The 13,824-nt window shown below is 43.5% G+C and overlaps 2 protein-coding genes across 6 annotated transcripts in view; one reads left to right on the top strand and one right to left on the bottom strand.

The window, feature by feature from the left end:
• The window catches only part of NCAPD3 (non-SMC condensin II complex subunit D3), a 147,981-nt gene extending 145,332 nt beyond the window's left edge, over nt 1-2,649 (top strand). For 3 of the 5 annotated variants that reach the window (XM_049857642.1, XM_049857643.1, XM_049857647.1), the window contains 3 exons: nt 1,874-1,945; nt 2,033-2,093; nt 2,183-2,649. In XM_049857642.1, the coding sequence (XP_049713599.1) occupies nt 1,874-1,945; nt 2,033-2,093; nt 2,183-2,291 (242 nt within the window). In that variant the 3' untranslated portion in view covers nt 2,292-2,649. The remainder of the gene's footprint in view (nt 1-1,873; nt 1,946-2,032; nt 2,094-2,182) is intronic. The other 2 variants (XM_049857645.1, XM_049857646.1) reach the window with 1 other exon arrangement.
• A 761-nt stretch (nt 2,650-3,410) lies between these two features.
• JAM3 (junctional adhesion molecule 3) overlaps nt 3,411-13,824 on the bottom strand; it is a 196,760-nt gene continuing 186,346 nt past the window's right edge. The window contains exons 7-12 of the mRNA XM_049856347.1: nt 13,631-13,783; nt 12,976-13,178; nt 11,732-11,831; nt 6,518-6,647; nt 6,374-6,428; nt 3,411-6,000 (exon numbers count right to left, since the gene is read on the bottom strand). Coding sequence (XP_049712304.1) covers nt 5,965-6,000; nt 6,374-6,428; nt 6,518-6,647; nt 11,732-11,831; nt 12,976-13,178; nt 13,631-13,783 — 677 coding nt within the window. The 3' untranslated portion in view covers nt 3,411-5,964. The remainder of the gene's footprint in view (nt 6,001-6,373; nt 6,429-6,517; nt 6,648-11,731; nt 11,832-12,975; nt 13,179-13,630; nt 13,784-13,824) is intronic.

The raw sequence follows: 13,824 nt of genomic DNA, 5'->3' as shown, positions 1-13,824 counted from the left end.
GTGATTGAGGCAGCAGAGCTGCTTTCTGCCTTTGACCCTAAGCCCTAAGTGTACCAAGGGACCCTAAGAGCCACTGGATGGGTGCTCTGGTGAAGGTTGATAAAGGCAACAGTCTCGGAAACCCTAGGGGGCAGTTCCACTCTGTCCTTTAGGGTCAGAATCAACTCAGCGGCGATGAGGTTTAATGTAGGGGAATCCGGGTGACAGCACACAGAGAGACCCTGCAGAAATGGTAATAAGCAGAACAGGGCATTTTAATGGCCACGATGAAAACAGCTCTGTCACTGCCTGTCAGTGTAGCTTGCACAGCTATGGGTACGTGGCACCGCAGTCACTGATGGGTTGTGAAGCATAGACTAGCTAGAGATGTATAATTTCTCCTTGAAAGGAGCTTACAGTGTGGGGAGAAAGGTAGTGGTGATACGGCTTACTTCTTGCTAAAAGGAGGCAGGCTCTGGAACTGCAGTATACTCAGCAGCCAGCCAGCCATCGGACCTACAGTGTGCTTCAGGGTGCTGCAGTGGGGGGCATGGGGTTTTACTGAAGAAACAAACAAATTTAATGACAATATAACCTGATAAGTTCCATGATAGGAGCATATGCAAAATGGTACAAGGCCAGAAGGAGGGGCCAGCCACTAAACCACTAGGGGAAGGCTTCAGAATCTGAGTCTCAAAGAAGGAATGCTCTGTTGTCAGATCAGGGGGCCGTACAGGTGTGGCAGCCCAGGGCATGCTGAGAGCGGTGAGACCCAGGTCCAGAGGCCGCAGCATAGGCATGCCCCATTGAGTCTGTAAAGGCAGCTTGGGCCCAGCTTGCATCAGACTGAAGCTGGATTTTAGGCCTTTCTCTAAACACTGAGCATCCAGGTGCTTAAGTAGGGCAGAACCTTACCAGATCTTTAAACATACATCACTCTGATCACATCAGGGATAATAGCTAATTATAGTAGTTGCCAACATTTCTTCAGCACTTAGCTTGTACCGGGTTCTGTGTCAAGCACTTTACACGAATAATGTCATTAATCTTGACAAGTACCCTATGAGGTGGGTCCATTTTTATCCCCATTTTACAGATGAAGAAACCTGAGGTTTCTTGAAGTAGTTCACACACCTAGTACGAGGCAGAGCCAGAATTCAAACCCAGAGTCTGAGTCCGGGCCTGTATTCTTAAACACTGTTTTCCTCCTCCTGGGGGTGAACTGGGAAACCACTGGGTAGATCGAGGGCGCGATGAACTAAGACATCCACAGTGTGAGGGAGAGGAGGACCCAGAGTGGCCAGGACGTGGTTAATAACTAGATGTGGAGAAGTAGCTAATGGTGCCTGCTAATTTCTCCCTCGGATGTACTGTTTATTGAATGGTACCATGTCTGTGGTGGGAACACAGAAGGAGCACGTTGAGCAGCAGAGGTAATGAATTGGTGAAGTGTCTTCAGGAAATCCAGATGAGATACAACAAGAAATGTAGAACCAGAACACAGGAAAGGTCTGAGCTAGAGTTTGGGTCAATGATAGAGAGGTAGGAATTGACATGGGAGAGGATAAGAAGCCAAAGACTGTAATCAGTAAGTATTTAGGACAGGCAGTCTGAGAAGGGGAGTAGTCAGTGAAGTAGGATAATCAGGAGCTTGGTGCCATGGAAGTGAAGGAAGTGTTTGCATCTCAGGTGGAAGGAGTCACTGCCAGGTCCAGGAAAAAGGTCAAATAAATAGGTCTGCTGGATTTCAGAGCACTCAGTACTGATGGAGGGTGGAGAGACTACAAATGGAAACTGGCAGAAAGACTTAACTGACTTAACTGCTCAGGTGACTTTATCAGGTGTTCATTTCTAACCAGCCTTTTACTAATAGTGGCGTTTCCCCTTTGACCAGGGACCATCAGTGAGGTCTCATTCGGAGCAGGGGTCAGTTACATCATACCACAGACTCCTTTTTCACACAAAGGTGAGTTACAGGTACCCTTCCTGTCTGACACATTGCCCACTTTGGGAGCACTGAGAAAAACTGAATTTGTGTTTGACTCCCTTTCAGAGAAAAGTGAAGACCAGAGTCAAGGACCCGAGATACTATGTTTATCACTGCCTGATAAACCGTAAGTTTACCAAGAGTTCCTTTTGAGGTGTGTGTTTTGCCAGGATTTTTCTTTTAGTTCCAAAGCGATGCTCCCTTTTCCTTCCCCAGGCCACCACAGCCTCAGCAGTGGAATGTCAAGTCTCCAGCCAGGAATAAAGACAATTCAACCCCCAGTAGGAGATCCCTCCGAAAGACCCCCCTGAAAACAGCCAACTGAACAGTGCACTCCAAGGACAGGCCTGGAAGGGAAGGGAAGGACACTTAAGGAAACCTTCTTCCGTGCATGTAGAAAGGCAGCTGTATCCCTTCCCTCACACCCAGGATGCTTTCACCTTGGAATACCAAAGCTTTTCTTTGATTCCAGCACTCTTATTTACCATGTTTTTTTTTTTTTTTAAAGCTTGCAAATCTTTTATATTTCTCTTTATGAAACATGTGGCTTAAAAAATTGTAAAATAATAGAGAAGTGTCAGATTCAGATTTTCTTATGCCTAAACTTTACCTATTTAATAACTTTATTCCATTTGAAAGTGTCAAGTAAATTCTGATAAGCTGTATTCCATTAATAAAGGCTATGCAATAAAAACAGCCTTCCAGTATTCAGGAGAATTTTTCTCTTTTCAGAAGAGGGTTTTTATTGGTAATCATTTTAATTTTACATAAAATATTTTAGGAAGAACAAGACTAAATCCCTTCTGTTAGGATCGATTCTGCTCATCTTTAAGGTTTGGTTCATCTCTTGCCTTTGTTCCCGTATAAAAGTTGCTTGCCCCAACAACAGACATCCTTATTAGTACACAGATAGATATAACCCCTGCTTATGAAAAAATGGTTTCATGCCCCTTATCCAGAGTAGCACTAATGCTGGCTTGTGTAGCTGTCTGCCAAGGACCACTGCCATAATGGTGGGACGCTGTTAGTCTCTTCTGTTGACCCCATTAGGTCAACTTACAACATGCATGTTTATGTTTTGTCCAAGAACAACCAGAAATTGGTTCCTTTTCAATGCCATTATTACAGAAACCAAAGTAGAGTTACCGTTTAAAACATATGCCTCAACGAAAGTGGTAACTGGATTTGAGGGATGGAATGTCATTGTGTCCTGCCCCACAGCTCTCACGTGTGTGCACTGTCCTGACCCCGGGCTTGTCATTGGTAGAACAAGTGACAACACTGTTCTTCAGTAAGCAGACTGGTAACGTGATTCAGCTCTGGTCTCACTGGCATACAGTGTAGCCGTCTCTCTAAGCCCAGGACAAGACCATTTTAAGTATACTTGCCCAACAAAATAACTAGGAAGAAGAGGTAGACCCAACATAAGAACAAATGAGAAAGAAATAATGAAGCTCAGTTGGTTTTTTTAAAAAGCTTTATAAATGAGGTTTAACAAAAACCGAGTTATAGGCGTGTTAGTACAAGTCTGGAACATACATGTACAGCAACATCCATACCAAAGGCCAGAGTGACAGCCCTGAATCATTAGTCACATTCTTAAAAATACAGTTTTTCTTTCTGTCCACATTTCACATCGCTACTTTGTCAGGCCCAGCTGCACAGGGCACTAGGGCAGAAAAGGCTTCAGGGCATAAAAGGGGCGGCAATAACGTGACCCTATCACTATGACAGTCAAGGTGAAGGCTAGAGAGCGTGATTCCCAAAAAAAGGAGGAGCGGCGAGCGTCCTTGTCTACCACGAGGCAGTGAAGATGAAGGGATAATCCTGATTCTAAGCATTTGAGTACAAATGCAAAAGGTAGCTACTGTTAAGCCGTTACTGAAGAGCTGCCCACCGCTCCTGCCAAACACTCCACGGCAGAGTATTCCATGTAACGTAGAAAAGTCAATATGAGTCTCAAGTATTCAATTTAAAAAACTGTGTCAAAGCATTAAAAACAAAGACACTGAAAGTTTAATCACAAGATGACTACGTTCTTCTACATTAATACCATCCTTTAAGTACACAATGGAATTAGAGGCGCGCCTTTTGAGACGCTCCTTGCTTCAAAGCACATCACATCATGGCCTCACATGACAGTGTATCTGAGCCTCAGAACATCTGCTCTGCAAGACCAGACATTTGGAATGATGCTTCTGATGTCCCCAACAGAGTGAGCAGTGTCTCAGGCAGGTAAAAAGTTTAAAATCAGATTTAGAAAACTGTATTTGGTTCAGGCTGCACTAGGATATTCTTCAAAAGGCTGGACTGGCTGCCACCACATAATGGTTTACCGTAGTGTCTGAGTGCTTTCTTCATGGAGGAGAGAAAAGCGGAATTCATTTTCTTTAAAACATTGTAGTTGACAGATTTAATTTCAAAATTGCCTGTGGCCTGTTCAGTCTTACAAAATACACAGATAATTAAAGTGAATTTTAAAAACAAACAGCAGTAGCTGCTTTGTTTTGTGAGACATCCATGACCAGAATCCTGACACACTGGTGTCAGGGACTCAAAGGCTGGGATGCCACCTGGACGTCACCCAGCTTCCCTGAACTGCGCACTACAGAGCTGTCCTGGGATGAACTAAGTGGCACGTGACAGGTGAGACACAGTATTAAAGCTGGTCAGGACACAGCCACAGTCAGGGCTTCTGAGACAGAAGTGGACACCTGGGCCAGCACTCAGAAGTGAGCAGCCAGGAGCACTGTAGGGGGTGCTCTGTGACTTCACCCCAGGAGCTGCCTAAAGTGGTTTGGACATGTGTGTCTTTGGGCACAGGCAATTTTAGTAATGTAAGGAAGAGGCAGTTCAAAGCTAACCTGAGAGCTCTGTATGTTTCCTTTGGAGAGATGCAATGGGTTTCAACATTGCTCTATTGGAACTTTTAAAAGGTTTCCTAAGCAGTAGTGGTCTGATGTATAGATGGCGTAAGTCCTCTTGTGAAAAATGCCTCCTTGAGAGGATTCCTTGGGTAAAATACTCTAATTATTGATATTTTCCAATATAACACCAGTAACGTGGAACTCCTGCTTACAGTTAAACTTAAAAAAAAGAGAAAATAGCTTATTTAACATTGTATGGTAACATATTTACAGTTTATATAGAAATTTTCTTTCCAATAATCAAAATACATTTTTAGCAAAAATTTAGAATGTAAAATTTTATATGATAAACAAGATGCATAGAAAAGCAAAACAGTATTTCAGTACCATTTCAGATTTAGCTAAAGACGAAGGTTTTCCTTAAAACACTGAAAACCCTCCATGGACAAGCAGGGCTCCTGCAGGTAAGAAGAACCTTTTTTCAGCAAGCAATTTACCTCCTGATTTTGGTCATTTTTACAAAATGCTGATCCAAAAATACTCTCCAAGATGGACACTAAAACACGATCAAAGAAGATTTTAACAAACTGTGCGGTGCTTTAAAACCAGTCAATTGTATATAAACCTCCTCTCTAGGTTCATCTGACTCAAGCTCTGCAGTGAGTTTCCTGCTGGGGCCCAGGCTCTCACGTTTCACACTGCTGGTGCCAGGAAGTGACTCCGTCACCCCTCAGGGGGCGTTCATACTGGGTGATGAACAACTAGTGGCAAACCAAGTGGTTTCGCAGGTTCTCAGCGTCCACGTACAGGAAAGTGCACGTGAGCGATTTCTTTAAAGTCTTATTACTCACTTGGGAATCAGACCAGAAACAGACTGGAAATCAAACTCAGCTAACCTAAATTAGTTCTTTTCCTTGTGATTACTATGCCCATCTTGAGGAAAGTTCTTTTATTCATGCGGCTCATTAAAAATAAGAAAGGAGTAGCGGTCAACTTTGGCAAAAAAAAAAAAAAGAAGCTTTTGCATGAGTGTCTAGCTCTTTCCAAGTGCACTTTGCTCAAAGGCTGCTCTTAATTGGAGTTTCTAGTAGAGGTATTTGCATGTGCTCTCTTGGCCATACTGTCAAGATTTTAGATCACGAACGATGATTTGTGGCGGAAGTCACCCTGCAAAGCAACACAGTTACAATGCGGTCATCCTCTGCCAATCCAGGGGCCCCGGTGGGACAGTGGGAAAGGAAAGCTCATGATCAAATCTAACAGTGGTTCCACCATTTCCCCGAAGAGGAGACCTAGTGCAAAACTGAAATCGAGAATCATGCTTAAAAAGTAACATCTAGAGCTTGCAAACTGGAAACACATTCAAGGGTGCACATATCACTGTGGGGATAAAGAGCAAAAGGTCTACAATATCATTTGGAAATCCTTTTCCTATGAGACCAACTTGGCTTCCAGATAGGAACGTCATTTTCCCTGCTGGGTACACCTAGATTTCTTGGTCTCCTAAACCATGTCTCTGCTGTCTTCCCTTGCTCCTTACCTCATCATCTGTCCTGATGTGGTTGAAGCCATCAGGCTTCCCCGGATTCTTGTAGCTGTGAGTAGGAGAAAAGGCAGTTCAGTGACTACTGGTAGTCATGCTAACACCAACGTGAACTCTGACTTCCCTTGTAAGGCAGGCTACCTTTCTCCATCCTGTTTGTTGCTGATGAAGTAACCACGTCTGTACGCACAGCAGATACCCACTGTTATCAGGGCCAGTACTGCAAGGACAACCAGGACCCCTCCAATAATTCCACCGATGTTCAGGTCATCTGAAGAAAAGGAGGTCGAAGGAAGAGATGATATAAAAGTCTCTGACCCATGGTTCCTGCACCTTTCCCCTACCCTTTCTCCCCTCCCCTCCTTAGCTCCTGTGCCTATCCCATCCCAGAGAACAGATGGAGAATACTTCAGATATTTCTAGCCTAGAAATTAATCATAGGACACCATGACCCTTGATTTCACTTGTAAAAAGTACTGAGACTTCTACAGTTCAAGTGCAGTTAATACTACATTTAAAAGGGTGGCATTTTTACAAAAGGCTTAAAAAAAAACCCTCTAGGCAAATCCCTGAAGATATTATTAATGGAGCAAAAAGTTATATTATAAGGACAGAATTCAGAGCCAGGAATCCTAAGAAAGAAAACTTCCTAGTTTTCCAGGCCCTCCCTTTGCTGTAGCTTGTTTGTTTTTTGTTTTGTTTTGTTTGGGAGAAAGGAGCTATTTACTAAAAGAGTATTTTACAAAAGTATTTACAAGTGAAAATACTAGGTAAGAACTTGACCCTTCATTCCACTGGCTGCCTGATCTCATAGGTAAAAGCACTCTTAAAGGAAACCACCCCGATTCCAATTGAATCAGCCTCTTCCCCTTTTCATTTCTATACAGCAGGCAAAGAGATTTGGTAACCTACAGTATGGCGGCCGTTCCTATACGCAAATAAAATGCATGGAAAAACGGGCAAAGAATATATCAACAAAAGCCAGCTGACTTGAAAGTTATTAATATTCTCCCTTAACGTAGTGGTCCTCAAATGTTAGTGCTATGGATTGAATCGTGTCCCAAAAAATATGTGTTGTAAATCCAAAAATCCCTATACCTGTAGAGTAGTCCCATTTGTTAATGAGATCATATCAGTGTAGGGTTTGTCTGAGCCAATCAACTTTGAGATATAAAAACAGCAGATTAGGTACACAGAAGGAAGCACAAATGGAGGGAAAGATACACACCACATGAAGATCCCCAAGGAACCCAGAAGCTGGGTTCAGAAGCTGAAAAGAGACAAAGACTTTCCCCCAGAGCCAAAGGAAAGAGAGAAATCCCCAAGAGCCAGCACCCTGAATTCAGACTTCTAGCCTCTTAAACTGTGAGAATAAATTTCTATTTGTTGAAACCACCCACTTATATAGCATTTCTGTTATACCAGCACTAGATAACAGAATTTGGTACAGAGAGCTGGGTGCTGCTTTAACAAATACCTACAAGGTGGAAACAGTTTTGCAACTGGATAATGAGTAGAAGCTGGAGGAATTTGGGTGTGCTTCATTGTAAGGCCCTACTTGCCTTAAAGAGGCTGTTTGTAGAATAATGGACATTAAGGGTGATTCTGACCAGGGCTCAGAAAGAATTGAGAGCTCTGAAGAGAGCTTCTATTGTCATGAACACAATGTTCCCAGAATGGTGGATGTTAAATATGCTTCTGGTAAGACTTTAAAAGGAAAATGATGAACATGCAGTTGGACACTGGAGGGAAGGTGGTGCTTTTTATGCAGTGGCAAAGAACTTCTCTAAATTACGTTCAAATGTTTGGTGCAAGGTAGAGATTTTAAGTGATGAACTTGGATATTTGGCTGAGGACTTTTCTAAGCAAGATCTTTAAAAAGCAGCACTTGCCACTTACAGTAAAATGCAGGAGGAAAGAGATGAACTTAAAAATGGACTGTGTGAAAGGAAAGCAGAATGTAAAGATTTGGAAAAGTCTGTTGTACAAATTAAGGACACGTGTCCTAGAACACTCACCGAGGAACAGGGTGACTCAGTCTTTTGTTAAAGAAGTTAAGCCTGTGACGATGAGTCTGTTCAACTCATGAAGCAAAACTCCCGTCAGCTTAGACTGAAAGGGACAGAGACAGTACAAAATGAAGGAAAGCTGCCTGCCTCATGAACTACAGGCAGGAAACAGGCCAGTGGAGCAACTTGACTGCAAACATCTGCTGTCCTTCAAGTTAAGGAAGGCATCAATCTGGGAACAATTCAGAGATTAGCAGAACAGCTGGAGGAACCATAGCAGGCAGGGTTGCCTCTGTTTCGAGGGGTGGATAAACCACCTCCTAGGTTTCAAAGAGTCAGATTTCTACCACCTCAGTTTCAGAGTGTGGGGCAGCTGTTCATGAGACAAGAGGATTATGTTAATGAGACCACCAAAGCTGAGAGGGTGCAGCTGCCATGCCCAAGATCCAGGAGAAAGAAGCCTCCCAGGACCAAGGGGCTAGGGTCACCACTCAAGCGAAACAGGAGAATGGGGCTGCCCAAAGCCAAGGGGGCAAGGCTGCCATCCCAGTGGGCCTGGAAGGCAGGGCCGATACCCAGGGCCAAGGGGCTTCCACTCCGGAGAGCACGGTCAACACCCAGAGTATGGAGGATGGGGCCATTGCCAAATGGTCTCAGAGAACAGGATCACTTTCAAGGCTTGAAAGCTAATGAAATTTGCTCTGCTGCGTTTTGGAATTGTTCGGTGCCCAGGAACCCTTCTTTTCCTTTAATTTCTTCCATTTGTAATGGAAATTTCTATTTCGTATTTGTGCCACCTTTGTACTCTGGAGGCAGATAACTTGCATTCTCAGGCTTTACAGGTTCATAGATGGAAAGGAATTTTGCCCCAAAGTCTCACCCATGCTTGATTTAGATTATTCAGCAGATAAGATTTTGGACTTAGAGTTGATGCTGAAATGGGATTAAACTTTTGGGATGATGTGATGAGGTAAATGTGTTTTCCTCATGGCAATGACATGAATTTTGGGGGGCCAAAGGGTGGATTGGTATGGATTCAGTTGTGTCCCCCAAAAATATGTGTTGCAAACCCTAAACCCTATACCTGTGAATGTAATCCCATTAGGGAATGGAACTTTCTTTGTTATGTTAATCAGACCCTATCAGTGTAAACTGTGTCTTAAGCCAATCAACTATGACATATAAAAGACCAGATTAGGCAAAGAGAAGCAAGTCAAGATGGAGGAAGACAATGCCAGGCCACAGAAAGATTGCCAAGGAACCGAGGAACAGAAGCTGGAAAGAGACAAGGACCTTCCCCCAGAGTCAACAAAGCCAGCACTCTGAACTACTAGCCTCCTAAACTGTGAGAAAATATATTTCTGTCTTGTGGTACTTCTGTTATAGCAGCACTAAGAAACTAAGACAGTCGATGTATAAATAAAAATCAGCTTGAAATGTTGATCTTAAAATGTGAATTTCCAAGTCCCATTCTTAAAATTCAGTAGGTCTGGGTCATGACCCAGGAGTCTTCCTCCAGAGAAACTACCCGAGACCAGTTTACCAAAATGGACAGATAGGGAGATTCACCTGGAATAGCTGTGAAAATATGTTTCAAACATTTCCATGTAATAGTACTCCCAAATGATTAAGACCAGGCAAGTTTGGAAAACACTACTCTAGGGGGTGGTTGTATGAGGGAGGGATTCAAAAAGCTACCCGAATGACTCTGATGTACCCACTCTGACCCCATCATCCCCCAACACTTGCCCTTTAGAACCAATACCCTAGAGATGGTCTTATCCCAGAACAGAGTAAAACTATTGGGGCTAAAAATCTGAGTTGCAGTTTTCTGCAAAATGATTATAGGTGGCTCAATTTCTGGAGGCTTTATGTTCTGATAATTCTATTAGTCACGAAAAAAAAATGGAGTTTATTAAACTGACTGTTAAAATTTACAGGATTAGCCATGTTTCCCATAGCAGAAGACTCTAGAAAGTCTATTTCGAGGAGAGAAACATATTGCAAGGACCCACTTATCAAGACATTTAGGTGTTAGTCAGGACTTTCTCATCTTTCCTTTCAATGTACCCAAGTGGATTTGGGTGGATCCAGCCCTGAAGACATAGGCCTATGGCAGAACAGCTGTCTAAACCAATGGTCTCAAATTTAAAATGTGTCCTAGTCACTTCCCACTCTGGATGAAATGTTTTCAAAAAGTAACAAGTAACTCAGGGAACAACTTAAGTGCCCATCAACGGATGAATGGATAAGCAAAATGTGTTAAATACATACTGAAACATTTTACAATGTGGACAAATTTGGAGGACATTATGTTGACTGAATTAAGTCAACCACAAAAAGACAAATATATTCTCATTTTTATGAAATGACATGATTAGGTAACTATACAGAAACTATCATTCATTAGTGTTACCAAGGGTGGGGTGGGAGGGGGAAGAGGGAGAAGTACTCCAGGGTAGTAGTCACTTTTTTATTTATAGTAATGGAAAAGGTGGCACTGAACGTGGGAAGCCGATATTAATCAGGCATAAGCAATCACCTCATGGGATTAGTTCTCTTGGTTTGGGGATTTAGGGGTGTGGTCTCATGGGACAATCCAGTCAATTGGCATCATAAAGTTCTTCAAGTTTATGTTCTACCTCCCAGTATGGGAAGAAGTGTCTAGGGTCTTAAAAGCGTACCAGTGGCCATGTTAGATACAACTATTGGTCTATTCATCTGGAACAAAGGACAAAGAAGGAAACCCAAGAATCAGAGAAGGAACTGGACTACAGGACTACCTCCATGAACCACTGCCAATTCCACTGTGAGACCAGAACTAGATGGCACCTGGCTACCACTGAGCTTTCTGATTAGGGACACAACAGATGAATCCTGATAAAAATGGAAGAAAATGTGGAACAGAGCTTCAAATTCTTAAAGAATTCAGACTCACTGGACACACTGAGGCTGGAGAGGTTCCCGAGACTATGGCCCTGAGTTGCTCTTCAAACCTTGAATTCAAACTACTCCCTAAAGTCACCATTAAACTAACAGTTTAGCCCAGAGAGTAAAGATTGTCACCCTGAGTACTGCTTTTTAAAAAGAAAAGGCGGGGGGAGGGGGTAGTCAACAGCTATCTTAAAGCATAGATGAGAAGGTGGGAGCAAGAAGTTTAAGTAGATGGAAGTGAAACAACTAGAACAGAAGTAAGGAGAATATTGACACAATGTGAAGAATGTAACCAATATCACTGATTATTACGTCTAGAAACTGGAATGGAAGAGGGTTTTGCTATGTACATTTTCACCAAAAATAAAATATTCTTAAACAAGGTCTTGAGAACAAGCACAAAATAACTCACAGACTTCCATCTCCTGTTCGTCACACCTGGCTGACCCCGCGTCATTGGAAGCAATACAGTAATACTGCCCAGAATCCTCCTTGTGAACAGCACTGAAAACCTGTTTCAGGAAATTACAAGTAAATAATTAGACCAGTCGGCAGGGCAGAACTCTGAGACGGGACAGGAGAAGCTGATACCCCGCCCCAGAACCTGCTATGTCCAGGACTTGGCAAAACGTCTGCTGTTTGTTACTTTCCCTTTGGCTCCCCCATCTCTGAGCAGGTTCTTCCCGACAGTTCCCTGATAACAGTGACACCCTCCTTTGGTACCTGGAGACATCAAAGCCTAGCAACATCTAGGGAGCCCCTGGAAGGTGTAAGTGATTAACGCCCTTGGGCTGCTAACCGAAAGGGTGGCAGTTCTCGAGTTCACCCAGAGGTGCCTCGGAAGAAAGTCCTGGTAATCTACTTCTGAAAAATCATCCATTGAAAACCCTGTGGAGCACAGTTTCACTCAGATGCTCAGGAGTCAGAATTGGCTCAACAGCAACAGGTTTAGCAACACCCAGGATGAGATGTTGATCTTTATTGAAGTAAAGGGCCTCTGATGATGATGGCTCCTCACACTACGGTTCGGCAGTACGAACAGAGAAGTATCCTGTTGTGATAAGGCTCCTTTCTACATGCAGTTGGATAAACCGTGGATCAAGAGGCATCTCCCAAAAGAGACTGATGTGTGGAAAAAGCCTGATGGGGTAATGCTGGTGATGTCAGTCTGTCCTCTAGCACACGACCACTCTCGTTTCACCTGAAATCCATCCACCCACTTCCCGCCACCACTGGATTACTCTGTAGCAAATTCCAGACATATTTTATCCATAAATACTTCAGTATGTATCTCTAAAAGATAAGGACTTTTTTCTTTTTTATCATCATCACAATATGATCATCATGCCTAAAACACTGAACAACTCTTTAATATCATCAAATACCGCCAGTAACCCATTTCCCTGTCTCACAGTGATCTTTACACTTGGTCATTCAAGGCAGGATCCTAATAACCTCCATCCATTGTGTGTGTGGAAACTCTTTCTCAAGTCTCTTTTAATCTACAGGTTTCCCCTCCTTAACTCCCTTAGGACTTACTTGTTTAAAAAGGGAGATTTCCTGTATTATCCCTGACATTCTGGACTTTTAGCGGCTCTCCTAACCACTGTTCCTTCCCAGGAGGCATTCCCTGCCCCTGCAGACATGTTTCCTTACCAGAGTGCCTGTTTCAGAGTTTACGAGAAAAGAGGAATTTCGAAATCTGGGGTTGGCCTTGGAGTCAGTGGGCAGAGGCACATCGTTGCGATACCACCTGTAGTGAGGCCGGGGGGAGCCCTCGCCCTCCTGGCAGTGCAGCGTGGCCGACTTGCCCACAGGTACTGCCTTTGGGACTCTGCAGACAGGAGTTACTGGCTTCACTGTAGGAAAAATATGGGTTGGTGTTTAACAACTCAGCATCATGGCTCTGGTCTTATCAAAACCCACAATAAATCCGCTCCAAAAACAAGGCAGCTGGACCAGGGCTCTTGCACCACTGCTGTCCCATGAGCACATCTGCAGAATGCCACCAGCTGTCATTCCTTCCACCTTCATGACAAGGTGTGGAGAAGACAAAGCGTGTTAAGATGCCTCCTATCCCTGGTGCAGGAACGTGCAGGAGCCCCACTTCCCTTCTCTCCTTCTACCCCAACTCACACATCCTCAGCTCTCCCAAGTGTCTTCCCCTCCCCAAGTCATATAACACCCTTAGGGATTGCAGCTGTAGAAGGAAAGAGATTAAAATAAGGGGTGATCTTTCTTATTCCATAGATAGGCTCATGAGGCCTGGAAGGGGCAAAGATATTTGAATGTCACCTGAGTTCCTTCCTACCTTGCACAGTTAACTCAATGACAATCTCATCAATTTCCTTGTGGTCATTTCGAGCAACAACCTCACAACGATAACGGGCCGAGTCTCTCCGTGTCACATTCCAGATCTTAAGGGAAGTCTTCCCCAACAGTTCTGCACGACCTGCGAAGTCTCCTACAGACAAGAAGACACGGGGCACAAAAGACTTTTTAAAG

This window comes from Elephas maximus, chromosome 17 (assembly GCF_024166365.1).
Source record: "Elephas maximus indicus isolate mEleMax1 chromosome 17, mEleMax1 primary haplotype, whole genome shotgun sequence".
Taxonomy (NCBI): Eukaryota; Metazoa; Chordata; class Mammalia; order Proboscidea; family Elephantidae; genus Elephas; species Elephas maximus.
The sequence above is the reverse complement of the archived record's forward strand: the minus strand, read 5'-3'. Positions and strand labels throughout refer to the sequence as shown.